Source organism: Panonychus citri, unplaced genomic scaffold, assembly GCF_014898815.1.
Source record: "Panonychus citri isolate SS breed McGregor unplaced genomic scaffold, ASM1489881v1 Contig00139, whole genome shotgun sequence".
Classification (NCBI taxonomy): Eukaryota; Metazoa; Arthropoda; class Arachnida; order Trombidiformes; family Tetranychidae; genus Panonychus; species Panonychus citri.
In genome coordinates, this window is record NW_026515544.1 from 3244276 (window position 1) to 3265425 (window position 21150).

The window sequence follows — 21150 nt, forward strand, 5'->3', positions numbered from 1 at the left end:
TTCAAAAGCGATCAACAGTCACTCTTGTTGATTGCCAGAAATACAAAAGAAAGTATGAGTTCGATATCATAAAGTGATGAACTAACTAAGAAGACTTTTGTCACTTGGAATAGCCTCATAAAGAAAGTTACCAGCGATAGGACCTATTAGTCCATTTTATGGCCCAAGGAGTGACAGCGAATAGATTTCTGATGATCTCTTCTGGTTCAATTTTGAGGTATCTTGATTGACGATAGACCATGAAATCATATCGATAGGGACCTTGAAATGCTATTGGAGTTGGACTCAGATAAGATGCAAACGTGGTTCCATTTTTAAGATGATTACCTGGAATGTTAGTTATCAGCCAATGTAATATTGATAACTTTGTCGTGGAATTGGTTTCACAGGTCCAATCATTATGAATGAGAATAGACTTTCATCAAATGGACTCGAAGTGATATTGATTTCAACTTCTGGTGGAAATAACGTCTCCTCTATGGTGAAATTGTTGCCACAATCAACTTGCCTGGAATAATGAATTGGAATGAACTTTAACTTATCACTTTGTTGAGTTTTATCCAAATCCAAATCTTTGAATATGTTATTTGTCTTGAATGATTCTTCAACTGATATATTTAGATGAGGACATGAATAACCATCTGAATATCCATTAACATAATTAAGAAAGAAAATGAATGACGAAACAAGTGAATTAAACATTATTTCTCGATTAAAGTTCACAAAACTAATGTAAAGATTTGAATGCGAACGATTCAAAGTCAAACTCGCAATTACTAAGAAAATAATTTTATCTCTCTAATTCACTAATTAATTCCGCATATGAGATACAATAGTGAACGCCTATGAACAATGTAACATTATAAATGTTACCAAAATTGATTAGGAATTTGTTTAATTAAATTGTTTAATCGTTATACTTAATTCAAGGTAAGCCCTTTTGAGCATGGGAATTGAATCAGCTGAGGATAAGGGTAAGAATCTGTCTTCCTGGATCAGGAATTATTGATTTTTGATCATGTGAAAGTAATTTAATAATTGCTACATATAACAAGTACGTTGCTCAAATATACTGCAGTAGCAACAATTAAGTGAATTTGAGATATTGTGTTGAGTTTATTTCAATATCATGATAGCTTTTTAACTCATTTTTAATCATAATTGGCACAATTGCTACAAAAGTTAAAAAATTAATTGTTCGCATCAAAAAATCAAAAATAGTTAAGATACAAATTTGATTAATTGCTTGTAGCTGTGATTGGCCTGAAGGATGATTAGTATTGAATTATTTAATATTATTACATTTAGAAAAAGTAATTAAGTATTATAATAAAAATATTGATATTGTACAGAAAATATTTATATTAATAATTAATCCTGTCCAATCTTTGGCAATGATGAGAGATTAATATTACAGATGAGATTACGAAATTACAAAATTATCAACTAATCATCAAAGGATCAATGGTAAGTAATTAATTCAATCAAGACTTAATCACAATATGTCAAACAATTAAGATATGAATATGACTTAGAAAAGGTTAACAATATTAACTATAGAAAAGTTAATTGCTTATTATTAACAATTAGTTGATGATGATGATCCACATCCAATTGATTGATGATGATGATGATGATGATGATGATGGTCAAGATGATGGAGTATTTTTCATTTACGTTCAAATATTAATTATGATACTAAATCAAGAAATTTACAGTTTTACAATTCAGTAGTTTCTAAATTAATTATGCTTAAATTGTTGCCACCGATTTGATTGGAGTGGTATTGAGATGTGTCCGAATACGGTGACGAAATATAAACGGTATTGATTGAGTTCTTGCAAGACAAATGATTCCCGTTCCGTTTGCCCCCGCCGATTGATCCATTGCCTCCATTCATACCTACACCTCCTCCTCGTCCTATTGAATTGACATGGCCATTAGATGAGACAACAACGGAGCCATTGAGACAATTTTTACCCATCGGTTGACCAGCACTTCGTTGATTTGAATTTTTCTTGTTATTATTATTTATCCTTCCCGATGCTGCCGAGGGAAGTGTTATATTTTGTGGTGTTAATCGACCCGCTGTTACACCCCGACAAAGGGCTGACTTATCGTTGGTCGATGATTCTGATCCAGTTCCAGGGTGTGATTCATTCAATGAATCAGTTGGTGTTAAAGGTCCGTTCATGTGAACACCATTAGCTGAAAGACCATCACCAGTACCACCGATTCCCGATCCTTCAGAAACAGCGTTTTCATCAAGAGAGTTACCACCATTTGAATTGTGACTAAAGCAAAACAATCAATTAATTTCAGTTAAAATCTTCAATTGCAAACACAATTACGAGCTAAATTCAATCAATAACATAACAATCAAACACCCTGATGAATAATTTAAATACTAATTGAACTAAAAGTTTACCAATACAATACAATACATGGAAAACTAAAATATAAAATTAGTGCTGAAGTTAAAGGAAACTTTTCCCTTGATCATGAATCTAAATCATCAACAATTATCAGGCATCTTCATGATAAATAATCAAGGAGAAGAGTAAAGAAATTGTAATCGTGAAAATGATTAACCCAGTAAATGAGAAATTAATAATCAATTTAGATTGAGAGAGAAGAGAGAAAAAAAATTGATACAAAAAACAAAGTTAACGAAAAGAAAAGGTATCATCATGATTGGTAATGATTACGATTATTATGATTACTTTCTGATGAATGATTGTAATTTAATTGTGATTATTATGATTACTATTATTTACCTCATTTGTTCATCATCTTTGAACCATTCATTATCATAACCTGTCATCCAAATTGGATTGGAACCTTCGTCTGCATGAATATTCGTGTTTGGAACATTAGTCCGATTCAATTGTGGATCTCGATGGCCAAATGCCGTTGTAGTTGCTGCTTTCAATCGTCTCTCGTACCTGATTGATTATCGGTAATCAAGGGAAATGTTTCAAGGATTAGAAAAAAAGTTAATTCTAAACAAACAAATTGTTCAAACAATTAATTGATTGTAAATATTTTTCTCTTTTACCTATTCCGTTGATTGATACACAAACAGGTAACCAGCATCAACAGAAGTAATAAAAACGCCGTTGAACTAATTAAACAAGCTTTTAATTGATCATCAAATGTTAGCACTTCTTCACGATTCTGTGAGGGCTGTAAATAGAAAAATAATTAACACATACAATTAGTTAATTGTCAATCAGTAAAATGGTTTTCTTTTTAGCTTTAGTTAATTTTATTACTACAACTGTATTTAAATATTAATAGTAACCCAACAATCAATGGTCAGTAATTTGCAAATTGTTCAGTAAATGGACAAGCAAATGTTAAATTATCAACAATTGAAACAATTTGACTTTGATTGATTGTTAATTGTGCTGATTGTGTGATATTTTTACAATTATATTGGTTAAAAGTGTATTGATTATACTTTTAAATAATTTAACCTTAATTAACTGATTACTGTTGTTATTGTTTAGTTTTTTTTTCAAAACTCAGGTAAAAGTTTTTTGTTGCCTGATCGGTAACAATTAACAACATGAAACAATTAAGTTAATTACTTACCTCACTAACTAAAACATTGAAATCTTTATACAATTGATCAAGATAATCAATGTTTTTATCAATTAATTTCAATACATTGTTCACATCCATGATTGAATTATCATTGGGATCAACAAAATGAAGGTAAAGGTCAGTTCTGTGGATAGAGCAATTAAAGCAATTAGTTAATCATCCAAAGTCAACAATTAAAAGAAATGACTTACTTTAATTTATCAACGATTCCATCACCATTTGAGTGAAATTTGTAATTGTCAACATTGACGATTGCTCCAGTTATATTACTTAGAACACTGTAAATATAAGTAACAATCGCAAGAGAAAAATCAAATTAAGATTTTCAAATGATAATCTGATCATAATTAAATCGTATTGACCTCGAGAGGAAAAAGTTAATCAGTTGTAAATCATAGTAATTAAAGTTTTCCAAAAAAATGAAACATCTTCACACTCATCTTCATAATCTTCATTTTCATCATGTTGACTCGCCTTTCTTACCAATACCACACCTAGCGTATGAATTATGATTATTATTTAATCGTTATCATGATTATCATCAAGACTATTATGTTAATAGATTGTTAATTATGATTAACAATCAATATCATCTTCTTATATTATATTAGTTTTGAGTTTCTTTCCTCATTCAATATTCATTACATTTCTTTTGTTTTGATCATCTCATATTTGTGAATGAAAAGATAGATGAACTTAGATCGAAACAATTGAAAAGTTTTTCTTCACAACTTTGATTAACTTTTGAATACGATTATTAGATTAATTGAGAACAATTGTTTCGCAATTAATTTAATGACACTTACTCTCTGAACTTTTCCAATCTTTCCCTTAACTCGGATGGTGTTAATCGTAACACGAAACGAACCCTTTGATCCTCACGTAATAAGTAAATCTAAATAGTTGTGGAAAATAAAATGCAACAATTAGTTAATTAGATTTTCGTTTTGTTCTTTTTGCTCTTAATTACTGAATAAGTAAATTTCTAAAGTAATTAGACTTACCTTCACTTTCGCTGTATCTGATAATCCCTTGGAGTCATTTGCAGTCACTTGGAATTCAAAGTAACCTTTCATATCTTTTCTCGGATCAAAATTTAATCCAATCTCGCCGGTTTTACGATTAATTAAGAAGGGATCATCTTTAATTGTTTCTAATCCAATTGATAATTTGCGTCTTTGGGGACCAGAGATGTAATAATAGACAACAGCATTGGCCCCATCGTCAGAATCAACAGCCTTAAGACAATTAAACAGAAAGGAAGCAGTTAATTAAACAATCGAGACTTAATTAGTCAAACAAATCGATTGGTGGTTAATTATTAATCTTTATTTACCTTAACAGACATGAAAATTGTACCAAAATCGGCTTCAGTTGTAACTCCTCCGGTGAAAATGGGCTTCACGAATTTAGGTGGATTATCATTAACATCCTTAATTGTTATCGTCACTTGAATTAATGAATTATCTCTAGGATCAAATTTATCAATCTTCTTTGGCTCCTTTAGACAATCATTAGTTGCTTGAACAATTAAGGAATAAGTTGATTTAGTTTCTCGATCCAATGGTCGAGTAACAGTTAACTGGTGGGTTAGAATGTCCAGTTTGAAGATGCCATCATCATTACCTCCTGAAAATGGATAGAAACATCAAAGAAACAATTAGAAAACAGATTAATTAACAATCAATCTATCACGAGGAAACAATTAAACCTGAATCAATAAAATACAAAGCGCCAATTTGATTAATCTTGATCATTGGACTAACTGTTGCAATAACAGGATTACAATATCAATTTTATTTTCCAGATAGTTATAACTATTCAATGAGATTACCAAGTTTAATCAAAATTCATGATAATCAATATAAAACAAATCATGATTTCAATTCATCCAGTATCCATCTACCTGTTGGATTGTATTACAATTTATCATATTAACCCCTTTAATTTATTAATCATGAAAACTTGATCCTAATTATTATGGTGATGAGGCTGATAAATTAAATGGTAATAAACAAACAAAGCAGAAAAAGGTTAACCCAACCCAACCTTTGGATCCTTTTGTTTTAATTGTTGGTAAAATAATAATGGTTATAAATTTACCAGGCCAACAACAATTGACTTTTAACCCTGCTCATAGTGAATACTAATAATTTAGCAATCAAATTTGATTGTGATAATTAGTGATTCCTTTTTAAATTGTATGTTACATGTCATGTGTATGAATGCTGCCTGTTGAATTTTAAATTGTTATCAAGATGATTAAATATTGTAAATAAAACAAGAAGAAGCCACTGAATCCATTATGTTAAATGAGTTTTCCAGTTTTCAAGAGATGAACAATTTTTATTGTTAAATCTTAACAACTGGTAATCAATTTGGTAGTTTATTGATTTGTTGATTGTGTAAATAATAGTAATAAATACTTACCAACAATATAATAACAAGGAATTGATTTAACTCCTGGTTCATTGGGATCATCCATCTCATCTTTATCGATTGTTGGTAAAATTTTGAATGATTCAATTCCGGGTAAAGTGTTTTCAGTGAATGAAACATGAAAATTGTCCTCAGTAAATTCTGGTTCATAATCGTCAACATTGGTGATTAAAATGGTTATATCTAAATCAGTTGATAGCGATGTTGGTTCACCAAGATCGTAAGCTTCAACTCGAAGTTCATAGATTCGTTGACGTTCACGGTCCAATGTTTTAATCAAAGTAATTAAACCTGATGAGAGTTAAAAAGAATAAGAATAATTAGTTTAATCATGATTAATTCAATTAATTTCAAACTTTTTAATCAATGATAACCTCAATTGGAAACAACAACAAGCAAAGACAATTAAAAAAACAACAATACCAATCTAATTTAACCGGAAACATGAACTATAACCTTGAGCTAGTGGGAATTTGATTATCATGTTGACAATTAATCAGATTAATTGTTGTTGAAATAGAGATTAAAGAGAAAAGGTTAAAACGTGATGAGTTAATTGTTTGGGCTAAATTGTTAGGATGGTTAACAAGTTGATTTGTCAATCTCTCTCTCTCTCTCTAAAAAAGTTCATGATAAACAAAGTGAGTTGATTATGATTATAATTATCATGAAAATTAGACAAGGTAAGATGATTATGATTTAAATCTAAATCACGTATTGTGAGGGCGTAAACCAAATCAAATAAATTGCGATTACCATTATTATCTTAATAGAGTAACATTATCAACAGATAAAATTAACCAAATACTAAATTATATTCATCATCATGATAATAATTATAATTGTTATGCTAATGGTTGATTAAAATAATAATAATACTTTGGGTTTGCCATTATGAGGATTAGTTTGATTGGAGGAATTAATTTGATATTTTTACCTGATTGCTTATCGATTTTAAATGTTTTCCAATGGCCATTGGGCAATTCTCGCAATTTGTAATTAACTATTGAATTAAGACCATAATCATCATCAGTTGCTTTAATCTCGATCACTGGTGATCCGATTGTTGAATTTTCTGGTAATCTGATTGTATGATTAACCGGTGGATAGATAAAGTTTGGTGATCGATCATTAACATCGCTAATGCAGATCGGTATCGAGGCGATTGAGTAACGCGAAGGTGACCCAGAATCTTCCACTTTGACCTTTAATGAGTAATTACCAACTCGAGCTCGAAGTGAATTAGCACTGATAATTCGTGCCGAAGCTTCTGATATTGGACTGATACCAGGTAGTTGTTGGAGAGGCGATAAAGATGATGAATCGGATGATAATTGTGAAGATCTTGCTGATAATCTTGAGGGTGAAGATCGTAAAGATCGTGCTAAAAGCGGTAATGAGGGATTACCACTAATCTTTACTGGTTCGATATCAAAAAGTCCATTCTCATTACCATCGATTATTGTAAATTTAATCCGACCATTCGGTGTTGATGGATCATCTTTATCTGTTGCCGTGATTAAAGTAATCGTATCTCGAAGAGGTAAAAACTCATTTGTAATTGAACACCCTGAGGGTATTGAGATGAATGGAGTCTCATCGTTTACATCACTTATTGTGATTGTTATTTGTTGAAAAGCTTTTCTTGATTCTCCAGTAACAAAACCATATTCATAATTATCAACTGCTTGGATTAACAGATTATAAGAACTCATTTCTTCACGATCCAGTTTATTGGCCACAATGATTGATCCCTATTCAGTAAAAAAATATCAATAAAAGACCAGATTAGGATTAAGGAGAAATGATGAAAATAATAATAAAAAGTTAATCATGTTTACAATGATTTTCCTGATCAATTTAAGGCAGAACAAAAAAAAAGGATTGACTCTTAATTGTTGTCCACAATTATGATTAGTTTCAATTATCTTTTCCATTTACTGAACCTTAAAATTTACCTTAAGATTATCATGATTATGTTATCAATATGTTATTAATAAAACCTCACAAGTGATGATAATTATATCTAATTACCGACTGTGGGGCTATTTATTACATTAAATGGTTAAAATAATAACGATTAAGATGATTATGATTATGAGAATGATGATAATGATAATGATTATTTGATTACTTGTTCACAGTAATAATAAAATGGGCTAAAGGGATTGGGAGTTTAGCTTAGATTAGAATTGCAATGAAATTTGATTGTAACAATTAACAATCTAATAGAGTTGATAATCTTGATTGTCAATGAGAAAAAGGGGTTTAGACTAAATTACATCGTGATTAACTAACATTTAAATGATAACAATTCATCAGAACTATTTCTTTTTTTAATTTAATCAGGGTCAACTATTACCATCACTATCAGTCCATTCATGATACTTGGCAATTTAATTTGATGAAAATTGACTTTAAATTGATTCACTTGAATTTCATAACTAAATCATAAAGTTTGGTGAGAGATGAAAATAATTTGAATCGTGTTTGTCTTTATTATTATAATACCATAATCACAATCATCATCATCATTAAATCAACATGAGATACACATTAGGAATCATGATCACCGAGAAAACAATTAAAGTTTAGAAATTTCAATTAAAAAGTCAATTTAATTATTTATAGAAAATGAAATTTCAATTTCAATTCCAATTCCTATTTGAATGCTTTCAAAGACTCAGAACTTTTTGAAAAGGGACGAAATTAGTTCAATACGAATTAATTAAATTGTACTCACCGTATCTCTATCGATTTTGAATTTACCATGGGAAGATGAAGCATCCAGGAGATAAGTTACTTTACCATAGAGACCGATATCATCGTCGTGAGCCGTTACTTGGGCCACTAAGGAGCCAAGAGGTGAATCTTCCGATGCCGTGAAGGTCAGTTGATTGTTACCATCGAAAACTGGATTATTGTCGTTCTCATCGAAAACTTGAATCGAAACTTTGGAAACTGTTGATAAAGGAGATGGTCCACCATCGGTCGCTCGAACTGTACAATTTATCCATGAATATGTTTCACGATCAATTTTACCCTTTACCATAATATCCCCTGATCGAGATGAGATATCAATCAAATCAAGCAATTCTTTACGACCTTCCAATGAATAGGTCACCGTTTTATTCAAATCGTAATCATCCGCTTTTACCGTTAGAATTGGTGTTCCAATAGCGGCATTTTCAGTTATGGCTCCGGTAAATAGTTCCTTCAGGAAAACAGGTCGATTATCATTGACATCGGCAATTTTGATCGTTAAGTAAGCTAAAGGTAAATGTAAATAAAAGTTTTTCCAGTTAACTAATTGTAATCAATTTTTTGTTTCAAATTATCATCAATTGAATTGGTCAACATGATGTACATCAAGTGGTCATTGATAAAAATGATTTAGATCAACAAAAGAGTCGATGAACTTGCTAAGTGAATGATGAATTAACAACATGTAAATTAAGTTAATTAACTTGATGATTATGATTGAATAGGAAAAGACTTACCGGAAGCACGTTGACCGGGCGTAACTGCAGCTAAATCTTCAACAATTAAATATAATTTAACTTGATCCCAAGTTTCCCTATCCAATTCCTTATTAACTCTAATTGTTCCGTCTAATGAATTAATTGTGAAACATTCTTTAAACGTATTCCAATCAACTGATGATCCAGCTTGATTACGAGCTTCACTTAACATGTAATCAATTGAATATCGGAGGAGTGGACGATCATCAGCATCTTTACCCGTTACTCGGGTAACAAAAAAACCTATTGGTGCATCTTCTGGAACTGAAACAATTCCTGGTTCAATGAAACTTGGTGGCTTATTATTCACATCAACAACCGTTATATTCACAATGACCTGGGATTGTTTCTGATCTCGGCCAAAGTTACCATCAAGAGCAGTGACAACAAGAGCATAAGTGTTTTGCTTTGGATTGGACCGATCTGGATCCAGATTGGCACCAGCGGCAACTGAAACCAGTCCAGAATCTGGATCAATGACAAATTTATCCTGTGATCCAGAACTGATTCTGTAAAAAACCCTGGAATTTGTTGGTGAATGGTCACCATCAATCGCCTTAACTTGCACCACCATTGAACCATCACGAATATCTTCAGGAATTGACTTTGTGTATGAAGCTCGTTGGAAAATTGGTGAATTATCATTCTTATCGTAAACAATGATGGTCAACTCAGTGTCGCTGAAAAGTGAGGGACTTCCCAGATCAGAAGCACGAATTATAAGTGAAACGTTTTTCGTTTCACCCATCGGCTGTTTGATCAGCTCAAAGTCCAAAGGTTCTTTAACCTTTAATCGACCTGAACGCGAGTCAATAGTGAAATTATCTTTGTAAACACCATCAACGATTAGATAGCGGATCTGTGAGTTTGGTGTTCCCTGTGCATCAGCATCAACCGCACGAATAATCACTGGACTCACAAACGAACCCTCATTTTCGTATATTCGAGCCTCGTATCGGTCCTCCATGAATCGAGGCTTATTATCGTTAACATCCTCGATTGTCAGCAGTATTTGTACAGTGTTTCGATTGCCTGTTCCCTCGTTATCACGAGCCTCCGCTGTGATATAATATTGAGATAAAATCTCACGATCTAGCCCGTGTTCAGAAGTGGCCAATGTGATCGTTCCCGTAACTGGATCGAGTGAAAGCTTCGACGACAATTCACCAGAAAGTTCAGTATATCGAATACCAGAAGTACCATAATTACCCGAGTCAACATCAGTTGCCTGTAATTGAGTGACAACCGTACCTTTAACAGCGTTTTCTGGAATCGATGCTCGATAAAGTTCACGATCAAAATTGGGAAAATTATCATTGGCATCTTTTATATTAACCGTTACGGGAACTGTTGATGATCGAGGTGATTCAGTTGAATAAACTTTTTCTCTTGCGATTAGATTGAATGTCATTGACTTGGTTGTCTCATAATCCAATGAGATCGGATCTTTAACACGAATAACAAAAGTGGCCTCATTGGTCGCCTCACTTGGAGTAACCTCAAAAGCGGATGCAGATTCACCTTCCAAGGTTAATATAAAGGTACCATTGTTACCTTGATCATAATCATATACTTGAGGTATCTCACCAACCCCAATGAATTTAACCGGCATATCTGATTGAGCATTTTCACTTATCTCAACCGTATAAGAATCCGACTTGAAAACGGGTTTCTCATCATTCACATCAGTTAATATAATGGTTACTTCCGTTGAAACAGAGGGAGGCGGAAACACTGCCACCGTTACCTCGGTTGCAGCGATTTCCAATATATAAGCACTATTACCTGACCCACGGCGAATTGACTCTTCCCTATCAAGTGTACCATCTACCGTTACCGCTCCAGTTGAAGGATTAATTGAAAATAAACCTCGACCACCACGAATAATCCGATAAGTGACCGCATTGTTAACACCACGATCACCATCAACAGCGATAACCCGAAGAACCTCCGAACCGGGAGCTAAATTCTCAGGGATTCTGGTCACCGAAGGAACAAAAGTAAATATCGGCGGATTATCTTCAGCATCTTCAACTCGAACCAATAAAGTGGCCGTTGCAGTGTGTCGATCACCTTCAATCGCTCGATCCTAAACCAATCAATAAACAGTAAATAAAATTTAATTTGAAATCAAAAAGGTGGAAATTATAATTTGCGTGCTAATTGACTATGTTAAATTATCAACTTATCGATTTACAAGTTTAACAATTAGATTGAGTGTGAAATTTAATACAATATAAGTAACACTTGATTGGCAGATCAGATTCACCGGTAAGATATAATTTATTTAAATGTATCAAATTTAGCTCTTTTATTACATATCATTTGCAACGTTATTATCATTTGTTGCCGTTTTCAGGTCATTATTATCATCGCTATCATCATCGTCAATACTTGACGATAATAATTATATTTAACAAGTAACAATTACCAATAGAATTGAAAGAGAGAGAGAGAAACAAAAAATTGTGTTAAATAATTTGAGGTCACTTTATGTTTCCAGCTCAACTAAAGGTGTGGTCATTGGTGTTAAAGTGAATCAAATGAAACTGACCAATGTTAATAGTGAATTTTATTAACTGTTGATGATCTTCAACCGTTTCATCCAGAATAATAATATTACTTTTCACATTGAATTTTATCCTTCATCGTTTTTTTTATCATTTTTTGCTCTCTCTCTCTCTCTCTCTCTCTCTCTCTCTCTCTCTCTCTCTCAGTTCATTTTCATCCTCATCTTCATCACCATCAACAATATAAAATCAGAAATGGATGAACAAAAAAAGAAGCATCAAATTAACCAAACCTTATATTCATTTTTAGGAGAAACTGTTGAATTGGATTAAAAATGGTGAATTAAAAAAGCAGCGAGAAGATGAAGAAAAATAAATGATGAGGAAAGATGAAAAAGAAAGAGAAAATGAAAGATGGTGATGATGATGAGAGGAAGAAGATGAAAACAATGAACATTTAAGTGTGGGTCAAACTTGGCCCACTAAAAGGCTTCACAATCAAGTGAAGAATAAAAAAACTCTAATTGTAACCATTACAATCATTTTATTACTTCAATCAGGTTAAATGGTCTTCTCATCATCCTCATCCTCATCTTCATCTTCATCCTCATCTTTCATTTCTTATATTATTTTTCTCTATTCTCCTGATCATCTAGAACTTACTTATCTTCATAATTATCATCATTAGTTTTCATTTCATTTTAACAATTTCATCTCATCTTGATTTACATTTCTTTGATTCTTTGGGTCATCATGATTAGTTTAATGATGTTTAATCATAAAATTGTTTCGCGGTAGTGATTATGTTAATTTGGTTGACAAAAATCAAGATTGACCATTTATCTTAATTGCATATGATTAACTTTCCAATTCAAATGAATAAACTGATACTTAACAATCAAATCTAAATTATTATGTATGATAATTGTTAACTAATTTACAGCTTCATCATGATGATGACCCTTTGTATCTTATTGACAATTTGACAGTTAATTGTGATTGCTGAACAATTAATTTACCTCTTTTTTTTTCCTGACAATTGTTTCACAATTTACATGAAAGGTAAACAACGAGGTAAATAGTTCAGACTGACCATTTCCGGCTATTCAACTTCCCTTTCATCATAATCTTTGAAAAAAAACTCAATCAAATTAATAAAAATCCTAAGATAAAGTCATATGATAAACTTTTTGATTACTTTAATTTCAACTGATATAATTGTTAATTTAAAATCAATATTAACCAATTGGTCAAGAGAAAGATGAAACCGGAAACAATCAACCAATGAAACCATAATGTTAACTCATCATCTCAACAACAACAAGTAACTAATCAATAATCAAATCAATCTGAAAATTGAATCAATCGCCAGTTCACAATTACCTTAATTGGTTATTCAAAAAACCTTAATCATAATCTATTGATAACATTATCGGATTCAATGTTTTCCTTTCAACTATCACTATCATGTAATGTATATTTCAAGCAATCATGATAATGAATTCATGATAACCTTAAAATAAGATGATGATCAATATGATTGTAATCAAAATACTCACCAATAGTTAAAGAAAACAACAACAACAACAATCAAATAATTTTCCACTTTGATTATAATGTTTTATTCATGATCATGATACGATAACTACAATTAACTTTTTTTTTCTTCTACTTTTTTCATATCTTTTACTGTCTAATAATTGCAATGAATCAAGTTACTTGTATCTGTTTACCTGATTAGATGATAATTGTTGATTGTTAAGAGTAACATCCAATAATTGAATGAATCAAATTTTGTTCAGATTCCCGTCAGAATCTTCATGATAATTAGATAAACTATCAACAATAATGTTATAATAACAGTAAGAGGTTAGTTGGATTATATTTTTAGGACAGGAAAAAGTATTTACTCATTATTATTATATTGATTGTTCATCTTCATCCTCATCTTATTTTTTTTAAAGAAAAATTCATCTCAAATTTTTGCTATATTTACTTTCTTAACTACACACCAAATGAATTGGTTAAATTAGCAACAATTTAATCAAGATACAATTAAAGATCACAGTTGATTACTTTTACCTTGTTCATCTCTACAGAATCTTAATCATCATGGGAATTATCAATTGATTATTGAATAACCTTAACAACAACAGTAACAACAACATCAACCAGAATTCATGTGAGAGTCAATGATTGTAACCATTTTAAAATCAATTGGCTGGTTGATTGTTTGATTGATTGATTGTCTTTCAGGTCAAGAAAATTATTCTCACCTTTATCATTCTCAATGTTTACCTTAATCCTCCCACGAGCTCATCTTCATCCATGACTGGATTAGATATCGATTCTTAATCTATTAACAATATTTGATTCAATTCAAAGATTACATCATGTTGATTGAAATGAAGAAGATACGAAAAAAAAAAGTTCTGATCTACTTTGAAATGTTATATTAATTTAAGCTTTGAAAATAATTAATTGTTATTAAAGGTCAATCGGTATAATTAGACGTGATTAAAGGTTAATCATTACTGTTGTTGTTGTTGTTTATTGTTGTTACTGATCAATGTTGATTGTTTTTCCTTCAATTTAATTGTTTGATAAAATCTGTTAATTGTAATTAATGATGATGAAAAAAAAACACCAACAACAATAAGACACTCACATAATAATAATAATAATATAAACAATTTACACTTTCAATTGATGGTCAACAATTAACCAAATCAAGCAACATTTTAAACAATTACAATTCAACCTTGGCTTATTGGCAACTTTCAATTGTAAATTAATTTCAATGAATTTCTCGCTCATCATCATCATCACTCTCTCATTATCTTAACAATTAGATTTTAATTAATCCATGATAATCAACAAAAACAACAACAGAATCAACGATAAAACCTGATTAAAGAGTTGATTGTTGACTCTAATGATGATGAGGATACTTTTGTTAATTATCATGCAAAAGTAAATTGTTATTTATTGTAATCCATGATGATGATGATGATGGAAATGAAAGAGAAACAAAATGATGATAAAGGAATGGGAGAGTTGAAGAGATGAGGATGAAAAGTATATTGTTTATTTTAGATGAAGATGAAGGTAAAATAATAGATGTTGATCCATATTATGTATATGTTATATTGAGATATATCCAAGAAACAATTGGATTTAAACAACAACAATTAAGGAGATTGAGTTTTGACCTCATTGGATTAACGTTGATCAAACACTTAAAGGTATTTGTGAGTATAATTTTTTTCTTCTTCTTACCTCTCAGTCAACAATTAACTGGTTAAATTGTTGCTGTTAAGGTTGATCATCATTAAATTTATAATAATAAATAAATGAATGAATGAATTGCCTTTCCTTTTCTTTGTTGTTAATCTGTTGAATTAACTGTTAACAATTTAGTGGGCGAATCGTTGTTTACCTTTAATGTGTTACTATTATTATATTATGGATATCAATTTGATTTCTTAACCTAATCAACATTGTAACGGTAACAATTACGAGTTAAATTAAAGCGCGATACAATTTTCAAGATGATTTAGTTAATTGTTACTTACGATTGCTAAGATCTTCAATTGATATAATGATCGTCTCTCATAATCTAAATCACCAACCAAACTAATCACTCCTTTACCTTCAACGGTTTCAATTGAAAATGTCTTTGGTCCATTGTCCTTGTCGATTTCCTGAAGAAAAATATTGGATAACAATTAGTTGATTTAGTTAATTTGTGTGTAAAAATTATGAAAAATTAAGTTGATTGTTAAAAGAATCAAACAAAATTGTAGTAAAAAACAAAAAATTAACATCAATTGTAAATTAGATTAGTTTAGTATCCAAAAATTTTGCCAGAAAATAAGACAATTGATTGTAATTAAATTTCTTGACTAAATTAATGGTTTTAAACCTTAATTGTTACCATTTTTCAGTTGACTGATCAAGATGATGATCAATCTAGAGATGAACAATTTATCCTCGATTTTTTTTCTCTACTATTCATGTGTATGTGAAAAGAACCACAATTTAAGTTGAATATTTAAAAAATCGGAAAGAAAAGAAGAAAAAAAGTTTCTCCTTTGCGTTCCAACGAAATCGTTAAAAACTTTTGCGCTCCAATGTTTTTTTCTTATTCTGGTTAGAAAACCATCAAATTCTTGGCACTCACCCAACCTATTATCATGATAATTATCATTATCATCAAGTTATTATATTATAGTTGTAACTTGGATAATAATAATAACAATCATAATAGAAAAATGCAATGGAATTGATATTATCCTTATTATTACCTTTGCGATTTGAAGCAACAATGAATTCAAAGGTAACAGCAAACATAAAAAATACTCAACGAATTGGATTAACCTAAGAATTAAATTGTTGGCTCAACGAAAGTAATAAAAAAAACACCAAACTCTAAATTATAATAATGATTAACTTTAAATATCGTTAATGATAAATGATGATGATGGAAACAATTTTCACATCATTTAACAAATGATTGCTGATAGAGAAGAAGAGTAAATTATCATTAGTTAATCATAAATAATAAGATAAATAAAGTTATGATTAACTTTGATATTGATAATGATTAATTGACACGCTTTGGTATTGGTGATTAGTATTAAATTATTATCAACAACAACAACAACTATGTGACATTAGCAATTTAAATTGTTCACTTTCCAAAAGTTAATTGGTAACGAAAAGTATTCCTAATGGTTTTAACAGTGATACAAATATTAATTGCTGTTTAAAAATCAACTGATTGTTACAGTTAGAAGAAAATAATTTAATCAGTTTTAATGATTGAAGAGAAACAAGAAAAACAAAATGGAAATTAAAATCTCCATAGACTTAGATTATCCGATAACCGTTAAAATCCAATTGACCTTTAAATAGAAAACAGTATGTTGACCTCTACCCCCGAAACTACCTGGTGACCTCAATAAATAACGTTGGATACCACAGATAAATGGTGTAACTGGGACGATGATACATAACTGACCCTCCCACTGATACCTTTATCTTTTCTCACTGGACATCAACATCTCTTCACAACCTCTCACCTTTTCACCTTAGACATGTACTACACACAAAGCACAGAAACGATAAGAGTAATAACTATAATAATATAAATCGCCACAAGGAAAAAAAAGGTCATTGGTCAGTTTCTTGGTTTTAACATCTTTGTGGTTCCTTTTGCTTATTTTATGAGTTTTCCAATTCATGGGAATTAGTAAATTTTCAAAGGTCAACCTATTGGTCAAGATGAAAGTTACATTTATCTTCTCAATCCTTAACCTAAATTTAATCACATCAATCTTATTGTTGTTAATATATTGTTTCATGTTTTCTCTCTCTCTCAAATCAATCAATTATTATTATCCAAAGTTAATCAATCAATTTCAATTGGTTTCAATTCAATATACTTCTAAGTCCAGTAATAAATAATGACCAGTAAATTTATTAGCTAATTTATTTATACCTCATATTGGTCAATATATATAAATGTGAATATGTGAGATGATGTTTATTAATTAATTGTTGTAATTAAGAGATGATCAAAATTTAACCCTTAAAATAAGGTTAAAGGTGCGGAAGTTGTTTATTAATATCATATAATGTGGTTTACTATTAATCATTAACAATCAAATTTAATCATCATCTGTGAGGGCGTATTAATATATATATATTGAGCCACGAATTGATATTAATAACAATCAAATTTAGTTATTAATTATTATGTACATAATATTATCATGTTGCTTCAAGAAGATGTGGATATTTAAATTGTTGATCATTTACATGTAAACAAATCATAATCAATCCCTTGACAATTAACTCCATTCATCATTGTATTGTGTGTGTGTGTATGTGGGAGTTAATTGTAATCATAAATATTTTATATTTTTTTTGATTTGATCAAAAAAAATAAATAAATTTTTCAATCTGATTATCAATTTAATCCTTATCATTAAAGGATTTGTTGTAATAATATTATTATTCAATTTAATTGTTGTTACAAGTTGAAAAGTATTAGCAACAATTTACTGTATCATTGATAATAGTAATCAACTGATTAAGATGATTATATGGTAATGATAATGTTTTTTAATTTAATAAATAATGATAACAATTAAATTGATTTGTTATTTTAACAAGATCAGGAAGTGATTAGTTAAATTGTTTTCTTATTGTTTGATTATTATGAATATTAGTTTTGGTTACTAATCGAAATGTAAATATTATCATACATTTACCATAATGTTCAGACAATTAAGTTAATTGTTGTACTTAATTCATATTGAATGAACTAGATTTTTGATCAAATCTCATGTTGAGAGATTATAATCAATTTAATCGTAACATTTATCCTCAAAATCTTTGATTGTTTCTCATAAGAATCACAATTTTCACAAGGTAAATATGATTATCCTTTAAAAGATTATGATGAGGATAAAAAAGTATCAAGAAAAAAAAGTCTTGTCACATTTGAAACAGAACAACAGTAAAAAAAGTGAATAACAAGAACTTAATTAAATAATTATGTAAAATTTTCTTAAATTAGAATGATAATAATACAAATTATTAAGATAATCTTGATTAAATTATATTCCTCATCATGTTTACCATTATCATTGATAATTAGCTGATTCTTTTCAAAGTTAAATACACGAGACTTGATAATTTACCTTGATTAGGATTATAACTGTGGTGTGAGAATTCAAAGTTCATTATCATGTAACTACTTCAATCATTATCTTCTTTAGGTTACCCCAATGTCAACCACACAAAGACAGGGAGAGAAAGCGAGGGAGGAGGATGAGGAGGCGGTGGTGGTGGTGGTAGTGGTGGGAATATGCCAGTTTCTGGTTAAGAAAATTCAACTTTCAAAAAATAGTGAAAAATGTTATCCTCATGGTGGAAACTTTTCCCTCTCCTTTTACCTTTGATTTTAAAGAGCAATTAACTTTAATCATCATGATTATACATGATGATGATGATGATGATGATTCTGTACTCAGAATAATAATCACAGTTTTAATTGTTCAAATAAATGAAACTTATGTGTAGGTGGATTGAATTTCTAATTTCACCATTGTTATTAGTATCTTTATTTACTATCTACCTGTTGAGTTTAAATAACGATCATTATCAATGATAAATCTAGAAGTTTTTGTCTTCTAAACAAATTGACAGAACTGGATTAACTGATTATCTCTGATAATGGATTATTATTAAGGCGTTCAAGTTTTAATTCTCATGGGAACTCATGTTTCTTTATGAGCCTCTTAACTTTTACCGATCATTTTTATATAAAAGCAACAAGGAGATGAATTATTCTGATATCAACAGGTAATTATCTTTGTTGGTTTAATCATCTTCTCTTATTGTTGAATCTATGAAACTTTCTCAGATACTTGAGATTAGATCAATTTGGACAATTGGTTTTAGTTTGTGCCATCGGTCACCTAATGACCGACACACCAAGTATCCTTTTCTGAAATTATCTCCCACTCTCTCATATCATTCATATTTCTCAGTTATTATTAGCTAATTTGTCCTAAATGAAACAACTGAATCATGATGAAAATGGTAATGATTTTTTTCAGATGAGGACAAAAACAACAACAACTTGACCAATATAAAAGTAGACAGAATCTGATTCAGTGTATTTTCAGGGTGAGAATTGTAAATTGGATGCAAATTATGATAATGAGAGAGACAAAGGTGATGATAATGATGATGATGCAGAAAAAAACAGTGTTGGTCATCATCATAATTATAATATTCGTGTCAATAGACTGGACGTTGAAGCGCAGAAAAACTTGACCAACGCTGATTTTTTTTGAGTTTTGATGTTAATTGTTTGTTTTTTTTTTGACAGTTGTTGGATTTAATTGAAAGTTAATTATATTTACCTGAAGCTGATACAATACTTGACCAAATCGTCCTTCATCTTGGTCAAATGCTTCAACTGTTTCAACTATTCCAGGTCGAGTTTTCTCAGATAAACTGACCGTTGTCCGAAAAGGCCTGAAGACTGGTTCATTATCGTTAATATCCTCGACAATGATTAACATAGATTTAGTTATCTGTTGATTAAATTAATTAATAGTAAATTAGTATCTAAATGTGAGAAATTAATTCATTTTTTGCTCATTAATAGTAATTAAAAAAAGTTCATAAACACTTATTAGAATGAGATATGAATATAAGCCGAAAACAATAGGATAAAAATTGGCAATTAGGTTAATCAACAATTAAATTAAAGTGAGAGAAATGGTCAATGATTAAGTTTTGCAATTTATTCATAAATCACCAACAATTAACTGAAACGATTTTACGTTTAATCAAAGGTAACATTTATTGTAAGTATTGAGTTGATTGTATTTTAATTGTAACTGTTTTTTTTTCAACAATTTACCTTGAAAGTGATTAAGATTAATCAGTTTTTGTGATAATGAGAAAGATAAAAAAAATCAAATGATGAGTTGGTTTGATTTAGATTAAAATTGATTACTTTTGATTTAATTTTGGGTTTCAAACAATAATATGAAAAAAAAGTTAATTTTCTCATTATTAACAATCATGATTAAAATTTAACATGATGATTATTATTATCAATTACTGATTACCCAACCTTAATTTGTTAATAATGATGAAAAGGAGGTTAACAATTAATCATAAAACAATTGAAATCCAAACTTAAACCAACAATCAACTAACAATAACAAATATCATCTAATTCAAGAGCAAACTAAATCAATTAGCAATTAAATTGCTTAATCAACCTGAAAAAATAAGTTATCATTTTTAAGGTATTTTCATTGGAAACAATCAAACTAATTAGTTGATTCAGTTAGATGATAAAACTATTAAGTTTAATCAACAAATTGAATTGTTAGAAAAAAAGATAAACTCAAATTCTGATGAAATGAATAAAAAACTCAGCAGAAATCGTCATGAAATGAATCAGAAAATTTTCAAGAATCTGATTTATATATTTGATTGGAATAATTTTCATGATAACTTTCAGATGACGATAATGA

General features: G+C 29.9%; 1 protein-coding gene across 1 annotated transcript; it reads right to left on the reverse strand.

Annotated features, from left to right (window-relative positions):
- Positions 1–1097: 1097 nt before the first annotated feature.
- LOC128394100 (cadherin-23-like) lies at positions 1098–20201 on the reverse strand. The gene is made up of 14 exons (XM_053354353.1): positions 20020–20201; positions 15655–15783; positions 9549–11658; positions 8792–9318; positions 6986–7802; positions 6040–6339; positions 4946–5238; positions 4614–4847; positions 4416–4504; positions 3801–3887; positions 3598–3733; positions 3059–3186; positions 2778–2945; positions 1098–2294 (listed from the first exon to the last, which is right to left on the reverse strand). Exons 1-14 carry the CDS (start codon positions 20179–20181, stop codon positions 1721–1723), a joined length of 5754 nt encoding a protein of 1917 aa, XP_053210328.1. The 5' UTR covers positions 20182–20201; the 3' UTR covers positions 1098–1720.
- Between the last annotated feature and the right edge of the window lie 949 nt (positions 20202–21150).

Excerpts from the sequence above, each read along its gene's own strand:
- LOC128394100 (XM_053354353.1), bottom strand. The coding sequence starts at position 20,181 with ATGTTAATCATTGTCGAGGATATTAACGATAATGAACCAGTCTTCAGG. Across the intron at positions 15,784-20,019 it reads AAGTATTGTATCAGCTTCAG|GAAATCGACAAGGACAATGG; the intron begins GTAAATATAATT and ends ATTTTTCTTCAG. Across the intron at positions 3,888-4,415 it reads AGATTGGAAAAGTTCAGAGA|TGTTCTAAGTAATATAACTG; the intron begins GTAAGTGTCATT and ends TTATATTTACAG.